This window comes from Danio rerio, chromosome 2 (genome assembly GCF_052040795.2).
Source record: "Danio rerio strain M-AB ecotype USA chromosome 2, GRCz13ab, whole genome shotgun sequence".
NCBI classification, from domain to species: Eukaryota; Metazoa; Chordata; class Actinopteri; order Cypriniformes; family Danionidae; genus Danio; species Danio rerio.
This window is the reverse complement of record NC_141022.1, coordinates 33362933-33383541: the sequence shown is the minus strand read 5'-3', so window position 1 is coordinate 33383541 and position 20609 is coordinate 33362933. Positions and strand designations below refer to the sequence as shown.

Here is a 20609-nt window from a genome sequence, read left to right as displayed (position 1 = left end):
AGAGAGGCAGAGATAGAGGCTGCGGAAGCTCTCCAGGGTTGGAGCCAGGTGTGGATTGCAGCGCATTCAATAAACGGAGATGATTTGGAGGACAATGGGAGGATGTTTCATTAGAATCATGCTCTGTCTGTTGTCTTCCCGTTTCAATGGCAATTCGAACACCGAGACTGGAAGCCGCTCACGCCGCTGGGCTTCTTTCCTGGAGGAGAGATGCTGATGCGGAGATGGAGAGTCATGAGAGGGGTGTTTATATTCAGCGCACTCGAATTAAAAACTGCTGTAGGGCTAGCGCCGAAGAAGGTCAAGTGAGGGCAAAATTATTCAATTAGAATTAATTTTTGATTTTCTACATCATTTATCGCAGGAGAGGTACATTTTTTAATCACTTGAATATTGTAATGCACAAAAGACGAACATTTATGTGGGATAAAAATGTAGGTGTCCTACTAGGTGTGTGCTTGGGTAAAATGTTAATATTGGCTCTATTTTCTAAAGGCCTAATAACATTTCTTTAAAAAATGTCAAGAGAAAAATTAATTGAGCACTTTTTTCCCCAGAAAATGATATTGGATAGAATAATAGTCTGTAAGTGTAGGATAAGTATAAATCTGTAAGCATCTCCAGCATTGGAGTTTGATGAAGGTGACGCCTAGGTCAGGTCTCTTCATCATGGCTAAGTGTGCAACATCCTGACTGTCCAGCAGCCTGACCTCATCATAGATTTTATCTTGTCATTGAAAATCTGAGTTAATTCACCAATTGTTTATTTCCTCTGTCTTCAGAAGTTAAAACGTTGGTATTGTGCTAAAATGAATATGAACAGCTAAAGACAGTTTTGTTATTTTGACCAATGCTCATTTTCTGTATAATTTATGTGAGATTCTGAAAACATGGTGCAAATAGCTACAATATATTTTTAACCAAGGCAAAATCAGGGTGTCACTGAAAGGCAGCTTTTTCAGTATCAAATGTTTCTCTAAAATCTAGCCAAAAAGGCTGAATTCTCATTCAGAGGATCCACTTGTGGTTGGGATGCAAAAAACTCCTTTTGCTTGAAAGCTCAGGGCATGGAACTAGGAACTGCGTAAACACAATTGCTGCAGAACATTTTGTTAACTTCCAAGTTCAAATGTGTATCGAGTACAGATACACTGTGGTCAAAGGTTATTGTCACAGAAAGTACACACTAGAGGCCACTGCTATAATTTAATCTAATTCCAAGTCGCATAAAATGTGATGGCAGAAATACAGACCTCCAACTTCTAGAACCAGTCTTTTTTTAATGTTTTTTTTTTTAATAAACAACTTAAAAACAAAACAAAAATAACAAAAACATTTGTGGTTTTGACAAAATGTTAAACACAGCAGCGTTTTTAATTATACTTTATTTTAGTTTAATAAAAAAAAAATTATGTATTTTTTCATAAAATTGTATAAATGATTCACTGGCTCATTCAAGGTTTTTACTTGTTTCATTACTATTTGAGACAATGTTTTTGAACTAATTCACGAAAAAGGATAATTACTGTAAATGGCAAACATATTTTTAACAGTTCCTTGTTTCCACCTAATGGTCTAACAATGTAGTTAATAGGGGTTTAGAATCTATATTGCAGTGTTTAAATCTGCCATAGTCACATTCAGTGAGGGCTAATAACACGTTACTTTTGACAGTAGCTAATAATGTAACGCATAACTTTTTCAATATAGTAACTCCGTTATAGTTACAATATGATGCGTATGTCCATTACTTACTACACAAATGAATTAATTTTGTTTGCAGTCTACCACATTTTCCTGTTTACAGAGGTGATGCATTGTGGGATTGGTGGATGCCAACCAACCATCGTAAAGAAGACGCATCATGTATGATGTGACCAGACTGGAAAAAGTCAAGTGAAAACAGACCGAGTGCACATGACAGAGACCTGGTGTGTGCAAGAGAGGTCAAGTGTGCTCGCGAGAGAGACTGAATGCGCGCAAGGTAGACCACGTGTGCTCGAGAGACAGAGAGACTATTGACATTATTAATTAATATTACTATGCTTGTTATTTCAAATAAATAAGCACACATTTGTTATTTGTATAACAAAGATGATTAGTTTAGCAGACACAGTGACAAATTTCTGTTATATTTCAAAACACGTTATTTAAATGTATAGTGTTGTACTGCTCGAACAAAATGTAGTGATTTTATTGTTTTACATTTTTTTATAGCTGTATACAAAAGCAGATTTTGCACTTTGAATATACACAGCTTACTATCCATAAGTTGCTGACATACTACTTTTAATTTGTAGTTTGTTTAAATAGCTCCTAGACTTTATTTTTGAGCAGTGGTTTTGTTTTCGTTTAAAATTCATATAATTTATGGTTGTCTATAGTAGCAGTTTTTTGGTGCTGGATTTTACCAAATTGATTCTGAATGATAATTCAGATTACTTTATTTATTTTTCAAAGGTTTTGTGTTTATTGATTACTGTTGCTTGTTTTCATACTCAAGCTGTGAATGAACAAATACAAACTTTTATGATGCTGAAGCAACTTTACTATTTTCTTTCTGAATATATTGTTTAGCTGGTTTATCATCTCGTGATATTTTATTTTTGTGTTGGTGGTCAGACTTAAACTAGTTAAAAAAATAACTTTTTGTTTAAGTCTGTCTTGTGTTTTAGTTGTGAGAATGAAAATTAATTAAAACTGTTAATTAAAAGCTGATCAACAGTGTATTTTCCAAGCAACACCAAATTGACGTAATATCGGCTTTTTTTTTGGGAGCATTAAAATGTTCTTTGCAAGAGTAACTCAAAAATGACTTTTAACAGTAATGCATTACTTTTTAGTGTAAGTAATCAATAAGGTAATTGAGTCGCTTTTTGAATGAAGTAACTAGTAACTGTAACTAGTGATTATTTTTCAGCAACTAGCACAACACTGGTCCCTTTGCAGGATCTGCAACGTCGTGACCTAATCTAATATGTTGTCATAGTGTGAATTATTATTATTATTTTTTTTTCATTTTTAAGTGTTTTTAAGGCCTGTGATTAAATTAGAGTTAAATTAAAACATTTGGGCACTTTAATTGAGAAAGTTTGCCATTTTAACTAAGATAACTTAATAAATATTATAATAAATAATCAAACACATTTCATTATTGCGTTTCTGAACCTCAATGCAGCTAGACTACACCGAAAACCATGAAGCATTGATTATTTCAATTTTATCTTTGTTGTAATGTTTTATGTTATTTTGTATAATTTTATATATTTGATGACTTCCCCTACAAAATCATCCCAATCAACGTAAAATTATAAATTCTTTCCAAATAGCTACAAGTCATCTTGTGAAATTATATTCATATTGTAAAATATAAAATTGCTGAAAAACTAAAATCACAATGCTAGTTATATTTTATTTCCAAATATCGTGCAGCCAAGAAGATACAACCTTTAATTAAAGTGATTCCTACTGTAGACATTAAGTGTATACTTTTGTATGATACAGTTTTAATCACAGTACTACCTTTTTTTTTGCACAGAAACAAGAGACTGCATTTGAAGCCATTTAATTTTTATGCATGACAACAACAGCCACCTCTTGGTCAAACTACAAATTATTATCATTAGAGTTGAACACGTAGCCAAATCAGTGCCATTTACACATACAATCCTTTGAATGTTTGGACTGAGATCAGAATCTTTTCACATCAAATCACACAGCTCTACATAATATGCAAAAAATATCATGCATCTGCATCCAAAAAAATCAAAACCCAGCACAAAAATCGACCTCTCTCTCAGTCAAACGACCTTGATTATTTTTGATCTGTTTTTAACAAGACAGCAGTTTTGCTATTTCCCTTTCCGCAAACAGCCATTTAAGCGACTTCTGACATCACGGAATTAAAAAACTTGCGGGCAATCCACTGATCCATAGCAAAGAGCCTTTATCTGCCTCACTCACTATCAGAGCTGTCATTCAGCCAGTGCAAACAAACAGCAGCCAAACCATTCTCTGCCGCAATTAATGGAATTAATGAGATCTTTCACTGCAGGCAATTCATCCATTTCAATTCAATGGAATACTCAATGCTCTTGTACAATGAAGTTTAAAATGATAGACAGGATTAATATTTAAACACCTTTCTTCGCAGAAAATATTCCATATACACACACACACACCACAGATGGGACCCTGCATGTACGATTAGTGTGTGATTGTATGATAATGGTATGATAATCGTGATTAATCAGATGCCCACTGGCAAATGGAAGTTTCCGGGGGGCATTTTGTCACCTGCATTCTAAACGGCATCATACCAAGCCTGGGCTCAGTGACACTGCTGATTGGCTTATGCCGAGTTCTTCTCTGAAGTACTGCATTCGATTGAGATTCACATTTGAGAGTGGAAAAATACATCACATCATGGGCATCCAGAGCACATGGACATAATGGGCTTGGAAAACGAATGCTGAAGAAAAGAGACCAGCACTTGGTCAAACACACAGTCCCTGCAGGCAAAAATGGACAAATTGATGAAATATTTTTGCCCGTATAATCATGTCAAATATGTACAAACAGATATTTTACTAACCAATGATTGTAGACTTTATAAAAGCAAGCTGACCAATGGCAAACGACTGAACTTCACAAATGCCATCAGGTAAAATTAAAAAAAAAAAATCTAATTTCAAGACTAATTTAAGCTAAAGATTTTTTATGAATATTTTGAATAAGATTTCAATTGAACTGAAATGTTGATGCTGGGGCATTTGTACTGAATGCCGTGACCTCACATCCTATTGAGCATTAAATCCCCCTCCTCCCTAGAAATGAAATAAACATGTGCCTAAAGCCCATATCAAACCTTTCCAGTTGCACAAGGACGACTATCAATGTTTACAGATTCAACTCAAACAGTGTTTAGCCAGGGCACTCGTGATTAATAGCAGTAGAAAACATATACACAGCCACGTCTGTGACAAACACACACACACACACACGCACGCACGCACACGCACACACACACACACACACACACACACACACACACACTGAGCGAGCAGCTGCTACTCTCTTGGATGCTCAAGGGATCCACAGCAGGCCTGGCTTTGTATGAACATCAAGGGCAACCCAATAGAAGGATAACGCTTATTTGACACTAATTTCTGTTTATACACCTTGACTTCTTTTAAACATGAACCAAGCGCTTTCAAAATTAGAGATTAATAACATTAATATGAATGACATGAAAGAATGATTAAACAAATGAGCTATTTACTAAAAGAACATATTACTTATTTAGGTTTATTACATTAATCCCATTTTATTAATATAAAACAGTTATAAATATTATTAACAACAAACTAATAATTATATTAACGATAATACATTCACAGAATACATTTCTATTATTATTATTAATAAGTATGCATTTCCTTATAAAAGAACCCCTATTTTATATTATAAAAGATCATATTTTGGTTTTGGAGTTCCCTAACAGCAGGCTAATATGTGAGCAAGGTCAAAAAACACTTATTTATTTTTTCCAAACGACTCCCATATGATTTGTTCAGCCAGTCATTTGTTCCCAAACCCCTCCTTAGCGCAATGCTAATCTGTGCTGATTGGTCCGATGACACAGACTGTTGCGATTGGTTGACTGCATTCAGCATGAGACAGAGAGAAATGCCCACGACGGCTTATTAAAAATTTTAAAGTGGAGAGCAGAGTGTATGAGTGATCCTAATGCAAGAGTACATTAAAGCAAGGCAGTTTAACACAAGCATAATGCTCTATTCTTAACCACAACCCCAAGTAATAACAACGACACACATTCAGTATTAATTCACACAGTGGCAAAAGCCGAACTATTTTGAAACTTGACTGCTGCACATGTGGAACAGCTGACGGTGGCTATAGCAGCGACAAACAGCAGAGGATCATAAGCTCACAAACACATTTAAATCTGTAAAGAAAGTGGCACGCATTGCATTTTCAACGTGGTTTTAGATGCGATATAAAAATATAAAGAGTTGACCAGATACTGTACAAGTCGCCTGGAGCAGTTACAAGTAACAAAACACAATTAATTATACATTTTGCGAGCTAGAGAAAACAAGGAATATTGTTACCATTTTAAATAGCACTTATTTACACTTGTTAACTGGAGTAAGAAACTGATCCATGAACTGTAAAGTTCCTGTCAAGTTCTGACAGTCCCATAAATCAATACTCTTTTCTGATCCTTCTTTTAAGCATGTAGATTGCTGAAGCACTCGTCAGGAAAAATTACAGGAACACAGCACAAGGCTGGGGCTATAATGCTGAGACATTTAAAAAAAAAAAAAAGAAAGAAAAAAAACCTTCTTTGGGAAACGAAAACAACACTAACTTTCCCTCACACTTCAGAGGCACTGTGTCTTCATGAAATGATTCAACCTGAATCTGCTACAGTGTTTGTGGGCGGGGAGTTCTGTATTGACGTCACGCTGTCACGGCAAAAGATTCGTTACCTCGAGGATTCATTTAAACCACTCTGAGTCGACTCTTTTATATATGAATCAATAGTTTTAAACACAGCACACTTTCAGATTCAAGCCTTAGTTGGATATTTCACTTCACTGTGTTACACACTGCATGGAAAGGTCATTTTCAAAAACCCATAATAGGGGCTCTTTAAAAAAACAGTATCAGCGTCACTGACAATAATGTAAACAAAATAACAACTCATTTGTACTACAACTACAAATTTTCAAATTAACACCAAACCAAAACTATAAATCCACAGAAATATTATCAGCTCAATATTCTGCTCTCTCCAATAACAGCTTGATGAAATGAAAGTAAATTTGCTAGGCCCTGAGGCAGAAGCGGCTGCGGGCCTGAGACTGACCTTGCCGAAAGAGGGCTCTTCAGGTCCTCAGGAAACAGCCTATTCAGTGGCTCAGAAAGAGACTGGGGACTCTAGAGGTTTGGCCTGTCGGTGGATTGTACTTGCCTGAAGGGATGTGATGGCAGTGAAAAGGCCATGTTTGATCAGCAGTGTTTAATGAAACTGCACCGCCGAGCACTGTTTAATGATACTGTATATCTGTAACAACGAGGTCAAAATATATGAGGCTCTTCACTGAGAGATGACTTCATCAAATGTGATATGACTTCAATATATGCCTACATTTGTGTAATGTGTAATGTTGCGTAATAATTTGTGTAAGTTTTTCTTAACATACTTATTGTCTTTCATGTATTTATTGCTGTCAATATTACTAATTGTGTATTGTTTTGTTATTTGGATTATGCTGTTGTATTTTGCACTGTCTGATAATGTGACAAAAAAATTATTTGATTTTATTTTATTTATATAAAATGCGCAATGTGCGTCTATCACATTGACTTTAATATAGGCCTACATGTGTGTAATGTGCATTTTTCTTACGGTATTTATTGTCTTTTATGTATTTATTGTTTTTCATGTATTTATTGTTTTTTATGCATTATTCTCTTTTTACGTATTTATTGTATTTCATGCATTACAGTCGACATTGCTTATTGTATATTATTTTGTTTTTTGGAGTATGCTTCTGTGTTTTTTGCACAGTCTGGATCCATTTTCACTCATCATAGTACACATGCTGCTGATGATGTGGAAATAAAAGTGATTTTGATTTGATATAATCATTGTGTTAACCCAAAACGACTCAAAAAATGACTTTGTTTTTTGTTGAAACTTTGTTTTGTTAAAAAGAGCTGAATCAACACAACTCTTGAGTTTTTGGGGACAACTTAATTAGTTTTTGTTCAATCCACTTACATTTGTAAAAACTGACAAGTTAACCATGTCTAAAAAATTAGATAAAATAATAGAATCTAATATATATATGTTTTTTGACATGCTTTTTTTTTCAGCGCATGGTGTTGTGCGTTCTGATTTGAGCATTGTTTTCTGCGTCCTGATTGGCTGTAGACCATTGGCAATCAATCTCTACATTCCGTGTCTCCTGTAAAGTACAAACTTTACAAAAATCTTCAAAAACTTGTGTCTTTGAAGTGCTGTACTGCATGCTTGCAAAGAAGAGGAGGACGCTAACCATTGCACAAAAAGTTGGACTTGCGAACATGTTAAAGAAAGGTGGAAGATACGTGAGTGTTTAAACAAGAAGTGTCTAAAGTGTAGTGAGGGGTTTTACAGCTTAAAAACATTGATAATAATTGTAAAAAATAAAGCGGACTACTTCACGAATTTCCCCAATTGCAGGCAATTTTTAAAACATAACTCCTATGATTAACGAGAGACCACTGTATTTTTATATACTTCCATAATTTGGAACACTAATGTGGATGCATTATTATTTATTTGTGCAGTTTCACATACACTATAAAACCCAACAATCAACTTTATCAAATGAAATAAATGAAAATTCTAAATGTGCTGAAAGCTGATTCTACTCATTTGAAAAGAGTTTTGAACTCAGAGTTGAAAGTAATGAGTTAATGAAATACCTCATTACTTCAACTTAAGTTCACAGTACTCATATAGATTAGTTTTTTTTTAATTAAGTTTGCAGCAATTGGCTTCCTCAAACAGTTTGAGTTGCCTTAACTTGTTGGGTTTTACAGTACTCAGATGGTTTGAGTTCTCTTCATTTATTGGATTTTACTGTGCTCAAATTGCTTTGTTTAGTCAAATGGATTAAGTTCACATTACTCATAATTAGACAGATTATAATTATTATTTTTTATTTTTTTACCTAAACCATGAGGAAACAGATTGCAACAAACCATTTGAGTTACCTTAACTTTTTGGGGTTTTACAGTACAGTCATGGGAAGATAACCGTTTTTAAGGTATACCGCAGTTTGGTCAAGGTTTTAAAAAGCCAAAACCGTTCCTATGGTATAAGTAAGAATTTTTTTTTTTTTTTTTTTTTTAGGACAACAGTATCTCCAGCCATTTTAAATTGTAAAGAAATCTGTGTTTTTTTAAACAAATAAAAAAAGCAGAAGGCAATGATTGATTTGAATTGTTTAGCTTGATACGTTTACTGCTCCAAAATATTTTAAATGTCCCAAAATAATAATATATTGTGTTTAATTGGGAGAAAAAAAGTTGTTGTTTTTTACCCAGACATTTAAAACAAAAATATATTTTAGAGCAGTATTTACAATACTGTGAAACCGTGATATTGCTATTCAAGTTTAGCATACCAATCAGAATAATATACTGGCCCATGCTTAATTTCACATTACCATTTCTGAGAAACAAACATTCATATCCATACTAACACATAGACACTGATATAATTACTTCTTTAAGTTCATCTGCCATCAAAAGCTGAATACAGAGAAAAAAAAAAACAAAAAAAACATTTATTTTCTCCACAAGCCAAACCTGAAGAAAGTGACAAAAAGCAAAACTGTTTGATGGGCAGGGTAATGATACTGTTCACCTGCAATAAAGAAGTATATATGATGCTCTAGGCTGAGAGATGACTTTATCAAATGTGATATGATTTGAATAAAAGGTGCAGTTCAGCACTTTTCTCCAGTGACGCGGGCAGACAATGGAGCTGCGGAGGGAGGAAGGAGGGGCTGTGATTCCTCTCCTCCGCCTGTCTGTGTCTATTAAAGCCATGATCACAGATTAGCGTGACTCCAGGACAGAAAGAGACGGGGCTCAGAGGAACACGCAGAGACAGACAGAAAGGTAAAGGAAGGGACAGACAAAGAGAGGGCATATAAAACTGAACCATTTCCTCTAGTGGGAGAAACCTGACATATACCGAGCAAATATAAAGGTGTCAAAAGGGAGCTGCTAAAAGAGCAATAATAGAGCACTGTGTAATCAATTTTAATTTAGTTGCCTAAATTAATATTAAAAGTATTTTATCAACTATCTGTCTAGAAGTTGTTAATTCAAGAGGAACTTTCTACTATGGAATAGCAAGGGGGGTCCTAAAAAAGAATCCTTTCTGGATTCTGCTTTGTTTGTTTTTTAGCATTCAAAAACCACGCCAAATGAAATATAACTATTAAGATTGAAGTTAGTTTCTTTAACACTTTAAATGGAAAGAACATTTTTAGGAATCCAATGAAATACAGTACTTTATCTTAAAGAGATAATGTAGTTTAACCAAAAAAATGCTAATTCTGCCATCGTTTACTCAGCCTCTACTTAGTTCCAAATCTGTTTGACTTTCATTCTTCTATTGAACACATAGGAAGAAATATTAAACAATGTTCGAAAAAAACAGCCATTGACTTTCTAGTATATTTTGTTCCTTCTATGGACGTCATTGGCTGCTTTTTTCCAACATCTACCAGAATATCTTGTTTTGTGTTCAATAAAAGAAAGAAACTCATATTGGTTTAGAACCACTTGAGTGACAGTAAATTAGGGATGTCCAGATCCGATTACGGGATTGTAAATTGGGCCTGATCATGTGGTTTCAGACTCGATCAGAATGTCATCATTATTATGTTTTACCACATCTATAGTTATGCGGTGGCACAGAGTTAGACCTTTCTTGACGTCACACAGAAACAGCAACCCGTGCGTCATGACATCATTTTGTTGCAGAGACGCTATTGATTAAATGGCGGCAGCAATGTAGAACATGGAAGCAGCTTGAAGAGGGAAGAGCAAGTATGCCTGCAATCTGGAAGTATTATAAAGTTGATGACAACAACATTGCCATAGCAAACTGTGAGATATGTAAACTTGGGATTACCTACCGGGTATTTTAAGTTGAGGTGCTGTTTGTTTTTATATTAGATTTTTGTTTATATTTACTGTTGCACAAATGTCCAAAAGTGAAGAAATTATGTTATTATTTTAGATTGTTCAAGCTACCTCATAGAAGTGCTCTGTTTGTTAATAGAGTTGTTGAATGTTAAAATAAGGTTAAGGTTCTTTATTTGTTTTTTTTATGTATTATAGAGGTATCGGATCGGGTTTTGGTAAATACTCAAAATCAAATGGCTCAGACTCAAAGGCAAAAAAAAACTTGACATCCCTACAGTAAATGATCAAGAAATTTGATTTGGGAGTGAACTAGTCCTTTAAATCAGTTTTATTCCTATTCACATTAAACAATTATGTAACTGTTTATTAAAAACAGTTATAATAATTCATTTCTGTCTACAAAGTTCAACATGAAGACTCACTATTAATCTTTTCCTCTAAATTGTGCCAAATTACTTATCATTTAATACAGTAAATTATATTTGAATCACTGCATTGTGTAATTCCATCAACATTTTTACAATGCAGCTATTTAAATTTATAATCATAGTATTCATTTTTCTACTATTTTCTATTTCTTTTAATTATATGTTTGTGTACCTTAATTTATATGACTAAAGAAAAAGAAAACTAGATGTTGAAAATGCTTTTTATTACACTTATTTTAGAATAAAATGTTCTTCACAAATATATATTTGATATTCATTATGTCTAAACAGTACTATTTACAAACCAATCTTAGAAAACAACTCTGTAAGATGCCGTAACATCAGCATCAGGTATGTCAGGCCACTTTGAGATGCTACAGACCAGTTTACATTAAAGTAAATGAAGACATCAACAACTTCAGTCAGCTTTTTGCAGATGACATAATGCTAATCCAGAGCTATGCATAATTCCCTCTTACTCTACTCGCTCCCAACACCTTAAATGAGCAGTCTCTGCCAATCCAACAGCAGCAATGCTTCATTCAGCATTCAGAAGGGAGACCAGAGGAAGACAGAGATGATTTTCTTCATCATCATTTAAACAATCAGCTTCAAAACAAAACCACTGCACTATCAGGATGTACAACCACTGTCCTTCTGCATTAATCAAATATTGTTTAGAGCATACAGTAATTGCCCAATGCAAAAAGATCTTTTTACCACATGAGAGATGCTAAATCCAAAGCAAAACACAAAGCTAATTTCGTTTGATTGACTCAAAGTGGAAAACTGCCAAGCTATTTAGCATAATCCAAATATCAACACCAATAGGAAGAGCAATAACCCATGATAATTAAAATGAATTTGTAAAGCAAACTCACTGAGCTCACGACAAAAGGACACAAAAAACAGCCTTCTCTAAATCTATACCTTCACATTCATGCAGACGCCATTGAAAATGCTCAAGTAGATATATAGAAGTTAATTCATGCTAATAGTTGTCAGGATAAGCATTTTATGTTTAATAAATTCATAAATTCCCACTGAGCGCTGGTCTGCTGGGGCTGGGGGTGTGTTGATTATGTTAGTATGGAGTGTCTATCAATCCCCCAAACTCTTGTCTGTCTATTAACCCCAAGGTCTTTCATTCCACAGCAGAAGCTGGTCCCAGTTTACCAAAGCAGCATTGCTTCAAGTCTCTCAGCTCTGTAATCTCCCAAAAAAAAAAAAAAAAAAAAAACACTATGAATGCAAAGTTAGTCTACAATAACATCATTCTTGTTCTGTTAAAATCCAAGCTGACATTAAAAAGTATAGCGCTCACATTGCAGTAAATAAATAAATAAATATTAGGGGTGTATCGGTACATGTATTCATCATGGTTTGGTTCAGGGACTCCCACACTGAATACAGTCAGTCCAGATGTGCATCAAAGCAGTTAGTCAGAAAACACCACAGCAGTGCAACAACTAATTCATGACAAGTTCAGATTGCATGATTTTAGACCTGATTTTGACGCGCTGACAGGTTTTGGAAGAAAAAAAAAAACTGCTGACAAATGCATGAATTCACAAGCAAATCAGAGCTCGTTCACGTGAGTAACAATCACACAATATAGACTATCAAAGACGCGATCTGAGAGAATCGCAGAGAGTTGGCGACAAACATTAGATAGTTGCCATGCTAAATTCCTGGAGCTGCCTGCAATTCAAATCATGCTGTATGAAATATGTTTTGACTGAAAATAACATCGGCAATTACCTAAAACCAATGAGAGAGCAGTATCCACTAGTATGAGTAACTGCAGGTCAGCAGGGGATGGGGAAAAGTTAGAAGAGCTTATTTTCGGTCTATTTGGAGCCAAGAAATGGAAGAAAAACTGAGCAAAAGGGGAACAAAATAAGTAAATTTTATACAACATTTAAGGCTTCTTTCTTAATATGTAGTTAATAACAAAAGATATACTATGTGGCATCTCGTTGTTTCCATGTCACTTCTCATGTGTTTCTGGTTGTCAGCAATTCTTCCTATTGTAAAGTCATGCAATGTGGAACCCCCTGTCGCCGATCCATCCTGCAGTGTAAACACAGCACCAACAAAATGCTACCTCAGATAATCATGCATCAAAACATCGAAGATGAGACTATTTTGAAAATTTGTGCAGTCTGAACTCGGCATAAGGAGCCATACACAAAGAACGTGTATTGCTGAAACGGCTAGATGCAGTGCTCAGGAGTGCTTCCGCCATGTTGCTGTTGTCATGCCAACTTGTTACTGTAAACAGAAGCTTGCAACACTAGTCCTGCCTCAGAACTCTTCTGATAGGTCCACTGTTCTGGAACTGACAGTATGAAAACTGGTGCTGCTGTTGGTTTAAGTTGGAAGTCGTTTTATCGTCACACTGTCTAAAAAAAAACTCGTTGCTGCAAAAGACGCCCGTCATGTCTGTTAAACAATAAAACTATAACATACTCCCTTAACTTGTGAGCACATAAGTCAGTCCATGCTAGGCCTGTGCGATTAATTAAAATCGTATCAAAATTGTGATTTCAACATGCACAATTTCTAATTTGCCTTAGGCTGTGTTCAATTTAAATTCAGGCAAATTCAATTTAAAATAGATGCCTATTTGCATCATGGGCGGGGCCTCTGTCTGCCCGGCGACTCTAGCTTTGTTGCTAAATGGCTAACATAAATTTTATTGAGATAATTGCTGTGATTTATGTACTTTAGGAATGCTAAAAAAACAGCGTACATTCATTCCGGGTCATGTCTGAGTCCACTAGATCCTGATTTCAGATGTGCACACAGCTCTCTGAGTTCATCAACTTCTCCAGAAACTGTACCTGCATGATGGAAGCTTTGAGAGGTGCTTTCGACTGAGCCCAGCCCACTTTGATGAACTGTTGTCCAGTGTCTGCAAGAGGATTTCCTCTCGGGACACCAACAACACGCACTACATCATAATCACGCCCCTACAAGAGCAAGCTCCTGATTGGTTAACGTAGCACAAATGTCTGCTGAAGGACATTTGTGCAGCTTCATTCACTCGAATCGCGCCACAGGATGTCCATTCGCATCTTTGCATTGACTTAACATGTAAATCACTCACGCATGATGCTTCATCCATGTCTGGAGTGAATGCAGCACTCTTTTTTTTTGTGTGTGTGTGCTTCAATCCAGATTAATACTTTTCCCGCAGTATGCTATTTAAACCAATCATAAGGCAGCCTGTCTAAACTGAGTGCAAGAACAGAAGACTGAACTTAATGACAAAGAGCCTGCATAAATGGGGATGATGAGTTTAGCAAAGGAAAACTTGGTGCCCAAAATATCTGTGGTGTGGGATTACTTTGCATACAGGAAGGCTAATGTACCATAAAACCACAAGACCTGTCAGTCAAATATGGGATCTAAAAGCCTCTATAAAGAGCATGGAGCATGCCACTTCCTTCAGTATTTTCATTGTGCTTTAAATGCGACTGCGCCTTTGACAATGCTAGGCAACCATCAACCGTTTTCTCAGATGACGACAAACTAACGAAACATTGCTGCAGCTCTGATACAAGTTTAATTTATGGAGAAAATTAAAAAGCATTGGAGTGTTAGAGTGTTTTGTTCTTGTCTGAGGTAATTAGTTTACTGTTATAATTGAAATGTTTGTATTGAAAAATATGAAACTGATCAGTCAGTTGTTGTTATGTGACTAGCAGTGTGGCGTTCTGAAAAGATGTTGGAAATAATTGGAAAGAATGAACTTGTGCACACAAATGACGCAATATGTGAACAGCGTATTTCATGGCAGCATCACAAAGAGGTCTATGATCTATGCACGCCAAAAAGAAATAAATAAATAAGAGGGCATGTAGAACTTCTGATATGTGGTCAAGCAGAACATATGAGCCTTACTTTAGTTTGACAACACACATGACACACACAAGCCTGTTTATTTGTTTTGCCATTGGTCTGTTTTAGAGACATGTTGCAGGTCTTTGATAAAGATCTAATTATTTTCCTTTGGAAATACGTTAAAGATTCACACTGTAAAACGCCTGTATGTGTCAAAATTGTGATTAAAATCGAAATCTCAATATTGTTCAAGAAAATCGTGATAGGTTTCTTTTACACATATCGCACAGCCCTAGTCCATGCCCACACAATATATTGAACAGTTGTTGTCAGCTGCACTTGTTGTTATGGATGGTCACAGTGCTAGCATTTTTATTTCACTTTCAAAAAGACTTTAGCTTTGAAGCTTACTGAATCTTTAATTTAATACACAATTATTGTTTTTCTACTGTTTTAGAAGTTTCCAAATTCTAAAGTTTTATTTTTCATTGTGCTGTACTTTTGCATCACAAGACTCTGTTCAGTTCTGTAGCTGCTATAACAATCTAGTTAAAAATGACAAAATAATTCCTGTTTGTAAAGCAAAAATATCCCTGTATGCTAAATTTTAAAAATAATATTTGTAAGATAAAATCAGGGTTGAGGAGTAACAGAATGTTACACTATGCCATAAAAGTAGTAGGCACGAGTAACGAGTGGGCAAGCTGTTGAAGCTCTCAGTTGTCCTGTCAATTATTTTGTCACATGCTGGTCAAGTACAAAGACCACAAGTTTGGGTATTTTGGACAGGCTCAGTCACTTACTTTCCTTCTAAATGATTGATTCACCTTAAATATTTTAAAGGAATGATTTGATGAGTCACTCATTAAGACAGACTTTTATTTTTATTGTCATTTGTTTATTTCAGATGGAAATAAAACCAGCCAAATATATATATATATATATATATATATATATATATATATATATATATATATATATATATATATATATATATATATATATATATATATATATATATATATATATATATATATATATATATAGACATGCTGCTAAAAATCTTGACCAGTGCTAAAACCTTGAAGCTGCTAATGTTGTGAAGCCTCCATTTTAACCTGTCTTCCTCTCAACAGGCTATGAATCAGCAATCATTTCCTTCACACTATGTGTCACAATCAATTTCACTGCTCTGCGTAACAGAATGGTTTCGCGTGACATCTCCAATCAGTAGGTAGGGAGCACATCCTTTCAATGGAAATAGGGTGCTGCACAGGGTCATAACTTCTGACAAAATGCAAATTACATTTGTAACATAAACTGAAATGTCAATTGAGCTGGGCTAGAGCTACTGCTGAGATTTTTAAACTTGAAAATTTACTATGCATGCTGTGCACTTGGTAAGTGAAGAATAGTATGGTGTTGTAAATTGTGGATTTAAAGCTGTTTCATGTAGGCAAGCCATGACCACAAATTGAGCAGATAATTAATCACAAATAAAACAAATAATTGTGATATTTAATTACTTAATATATTCTAATTACATTAATGATTTAAATTAAATTATAAGCCAATTTAAATTTGTTGTTTACTGTACCAGAAAGTAGACTATTTTGTATTCACAACTTGTAAAATTACACATTAATGAGATCATTTTCTTTTGATTCCTTTTTTTTTTATTAGAGTCATCTGTAAAGCTACAGCAATGCATGACAGAGCATTAAAGAAAACTGCTGATAAGTTGAAATTATGTCAGCTTGCATATCTAAACTGAACTGACCAGAGGGTCAATGGGAATCCCAGCCCCCACAAATGCCACCCCTTCGTGAACTAAAAAAAGAAAAGAAAAAAAAAATAGCCTCAGCCCCTTTTGTGTCTCTCCTCGTAGCACAATGCAGCTCAAAGGCACAAATGCAGGCTCACACTCTGAACACAGAGACTGTAAAGCTCACAGCAGACACCATCTGTACCGCAGGTGTGTGTTTATGTTTACAGTACAGACCAACAGCCTCTTGACATTAAATGGAGAGGTAGGTCAAAGGTGACAGACGGATGTAATTAACTGCAATTGATGATATCAGCATATATTTAGCAAACGGTATGGTTGGGCAAGCAGAAGACAAGTTGGATCCTGTTAGCATATTCATGTAAAGGTTCATTAATAGACGTTAGTCCGTTAAAACTGTGGACTTTGACCTTATGGCACATTATACATATACAATACAATTTTTGAGTGTTTAGTATAAAATAAAATAAAATAAAAACAAACAAAACGATATTGTGAACATTAATAATTAATAATAATAACAAATAATTTATGACTATAACACGTTGTTCATTAAAATTCAAACACTGTATTTTGCATTTCCCCCATTCTTTTAATTACTCCCTGAACTGGCTGCGTGTTCTTGTTAGAATGTATGTCCATGTGCTAAAACATGAAAGTGATGAGAACGTGCATATGCATGGGACTCACGCGGGAAAAGTGAGAAGTGACTCATCTGAACAGCTGAATGAAAGTTACAATGCACAAGTCTTGTTGCTCAACGGTAAGAATCAGTTATGACCAATAATTATATCCACTGTCCGACTTGACAAGCATTCAATTGGTTATTCCTTGGATTGTAAACATTTGGAAAATTGTGTTGTCTGCAAATTTCTCATCGTGGTCCATTTTAAAAGTAGAAACATCCTATTCCAACTTTTTAATATTAATCAACTAACAAAAGATAATGATATCACTCTGCTTTTGACTGAATAGCTATATTGCAGTAATGATTTATTTTATTCAACGTATACAGAGAAGATTACATACCATATGCAGTGGTTTATTTGATTATATTTTAAAGTTTATGTAACAGAAAACTACTTTAAGGTACATAAAAAACCTGAAAAGCACTGTTTAATTTAGTATTATATTGCTATATTGTATTCATTTTGTATTGTTATTTTGCTTGTTGTATATATATATATATATATATATATATTTTTTTTTTTTTTTTTTTTTTTTATTAACATATTATACACTGAACCGGTGACCTAAAACCAAACCGAACCGTGAAAAGCCTGTATTGTTGCACCGCAATCTTTACAATGAATTTACTAAATTGTTAATGTATCCTTGCTTTAACCTCTTAAGGCCCAAGGTGTTTTTTTTACAGGCATTTTTCTTTTTGCTATTTGGGCTTATTGGAACCTAATTAGAAAAAAAAAACCTGAGTATCACCTTTTGATATGATGTACTTTTATAGAAAAATGATGTGCATATATGTGGACATAAAAAACTTTTTCTGTTTTATAATGCATATAACAGAATTGTTTTTTAACTTGCTTTGACTATCAGAGAGTAAAAACAAAATTTTTTGCCCATTTTGGACAGTTAAAAATAGGGTTTGGGACATTTCATATGCTGCAAAACAGTTGCAAGATAACATTGTATGTCTGTAGTAAAATATAAAACATTCAATGTGTTTTTTTAATAGCCACTTAAGAGCTAAAATGTGCTGTCCACGTATGTGGACACTCAAGCCCTAGGAGGTTAAAACAGTTTTCTGAAGAAATTGCTCATTTAAAAAACCTTTAAACTTTTAACTTTTTAAAAGTAACTTATTTTGTGTTTTCTTTCAGCAAAACTTCACTGTAAAAAAAAATAAAAAATAGGCCCAAGGTCTAAAACTTAGACTGCCGGTTTTCTGATGATTTATCCTACCATGTCAGATTGTCCTACCTCCCATTCAAAAAGTAGGTACCACATTCTGATGAAGCAATATGCTACCCATCAGATTTTGCTACCAGTGTAAATTTTAATGTGGAGTAGTGAGATATGAAGCTGTAATATTGCCCTAACCCACCTAATCTTTAACCCCAACCTCAGAACCATTGAAATACAGTGTTGGTAGCATAATCTGTTGGGTAGGATATAACATCAGGACCCTGGTTACTGGTAAAAACATTCCCAAATTACCTAAATACTTTTTTTATATCTATTTTTAAACAGACCATTTTTAAACATTAAACAGAAATATTTTATTAGAAATTTATTAAAACAGACAGTAGAAATTTGGAAAATCTTGCAATTTAATACATGCATGTACAGTGAGTATTAATGTATGTATTAAAATTATGCAAAATTTTTTTTACATTTTTAAATATTAAAATTATGATTAATTTTAAACATCAGATTGCATATTTACACAATTCCTTAACCAAACCACACAAAATTGTTGACAAGTCACACCATTTCTCAAGCTTCAATGTGACACTTTCTCAAGCTTCAATGTGACACTTAACATGTTCATTTTAATCCCCAAGTAGACTTACACACAACAAATGACATTCCACATATAAAACAAAAATTAACACGATACCTTTTTTGACTCCTTGTGTAAACTGGACACCAACTTAACATCATCCTTAACATCCACCTTTACACTAGCCTGCTGATGGACACCATAGTCGCCAGGCTCCTGTTAAACACACATCACAGGCTTTATGCTTTATTGATCAATCATCAGAACATCTAATCAGCTGACATGTGGATAGAGCTGTCCCTATATCTGATTAACATATTCAATAGCATTAGTATTGAATTATTCAGTCTGGGTTGATCCAGTGACAGCTTATTTGACCCCGTTTTGTACTGCACTCAATCACTTTTGAAAAGATTGCGTCTCTATCCTACAACGAAACTCAAGCTTTTATTCATCGATGTCTTAGATGCCCTTGAAATAATGATACATTGACTTCACGACACATATCGCACCATTATTAGAGATAATCTCTTTGACGGACGAGAAAACAAGAAGAGCATCGGTTACGTCCTCCATATTTAAGTCGAGCAGATATCTTTTAAAGGGTCAATAATCTTTTCACCTACACAGAGCGTTATCAGATTTGGTTTACGGCTTGATAGAAGCCTATGCATTATCTAAGGCTGATAATTGGCGGGGAGTCTCTCCTACAACACAAAGACTTCTTTTCCGCAGGGATGCAGGCCTCAAGGTCAGAGCTCAATTCTGCCATGAAGACAACAGGGGGGCATTACCTTCCACCAAACAAGCTGTCAGCACTAACTTTGTCAGGGCACAGACAAATAAACTGCTAGAGAGTGATAATAGATCTAATTTCACCTCCCTGTCACTCCCTCCCTCAAGGGAGGTGATTCCAAAGCATCGTAAGAGCTTAAGGAGCAGCGGGAAAAAAAAAAAAAAAAAGTCAAATGACAAAACCAATGCTATCTGAAGAGATAAAGGGGTAACTCACTTGAAATTCATCTCCAGAAGGAGCATTGATTTCGATGTCTAAAACTTCACCATGGTCCACCTCTGTGTGCTCTTCTTTAGGACATATGGCTTGGTCTTTAGCAGGGTGTGATGTCTCGCACACAACATGAGGCAGTGCAATTGCTTGATGTTTTGGTTTAGAAGAGCTTTCATAGTCAGATCCGAAAAGAAAAAAAAAAGAAAAACCACATCCTGTCAACCACACTATCTTCTCTCACAAGTGTTTTTATTAAACATGTATGTCAGACATGAAACATACAGTCAGTTTCTTTTTGTTAATTTTTTTTACTAACCCTCCCAATCTACA

General features: G+C 34.8%; 1 protein-coding gene across 17 annotated transcripts in view; it reads right to left on the bottom strand.

The window, feature by feature from the left end:
- rbm33b (RNA binding motif protein 33b) overlaps positions 1 to 20609 on the bottom strand; it is a 54010-nt gene that overhangs the window by 27277 nt on the left and 6124 nt on the right. For all 17 annotated transcript variants that reach the window (XR_015478557.1, XR_015478558.1, XR_015478553.1 and 14 more), the window contains 2 exons: positions 20283 to 20448; positions 19388 to 19486 (listed from right to left, as the gene is read on the bottom strand). Coding sequence is in view for 9 of the 17 variants with exons in the window: in XM_087240952.1 (XP_087097078.1) it covers positions 19388 to 19486; positions 20283 to 20448 (265 nt within the window). In the remaining 8 variants the exon portion in view is untranslated. The remainder of the gene's footprint in view (positions 1 to 19387; positions 19487 to 20282; positions 20449 to 20609) is intronic.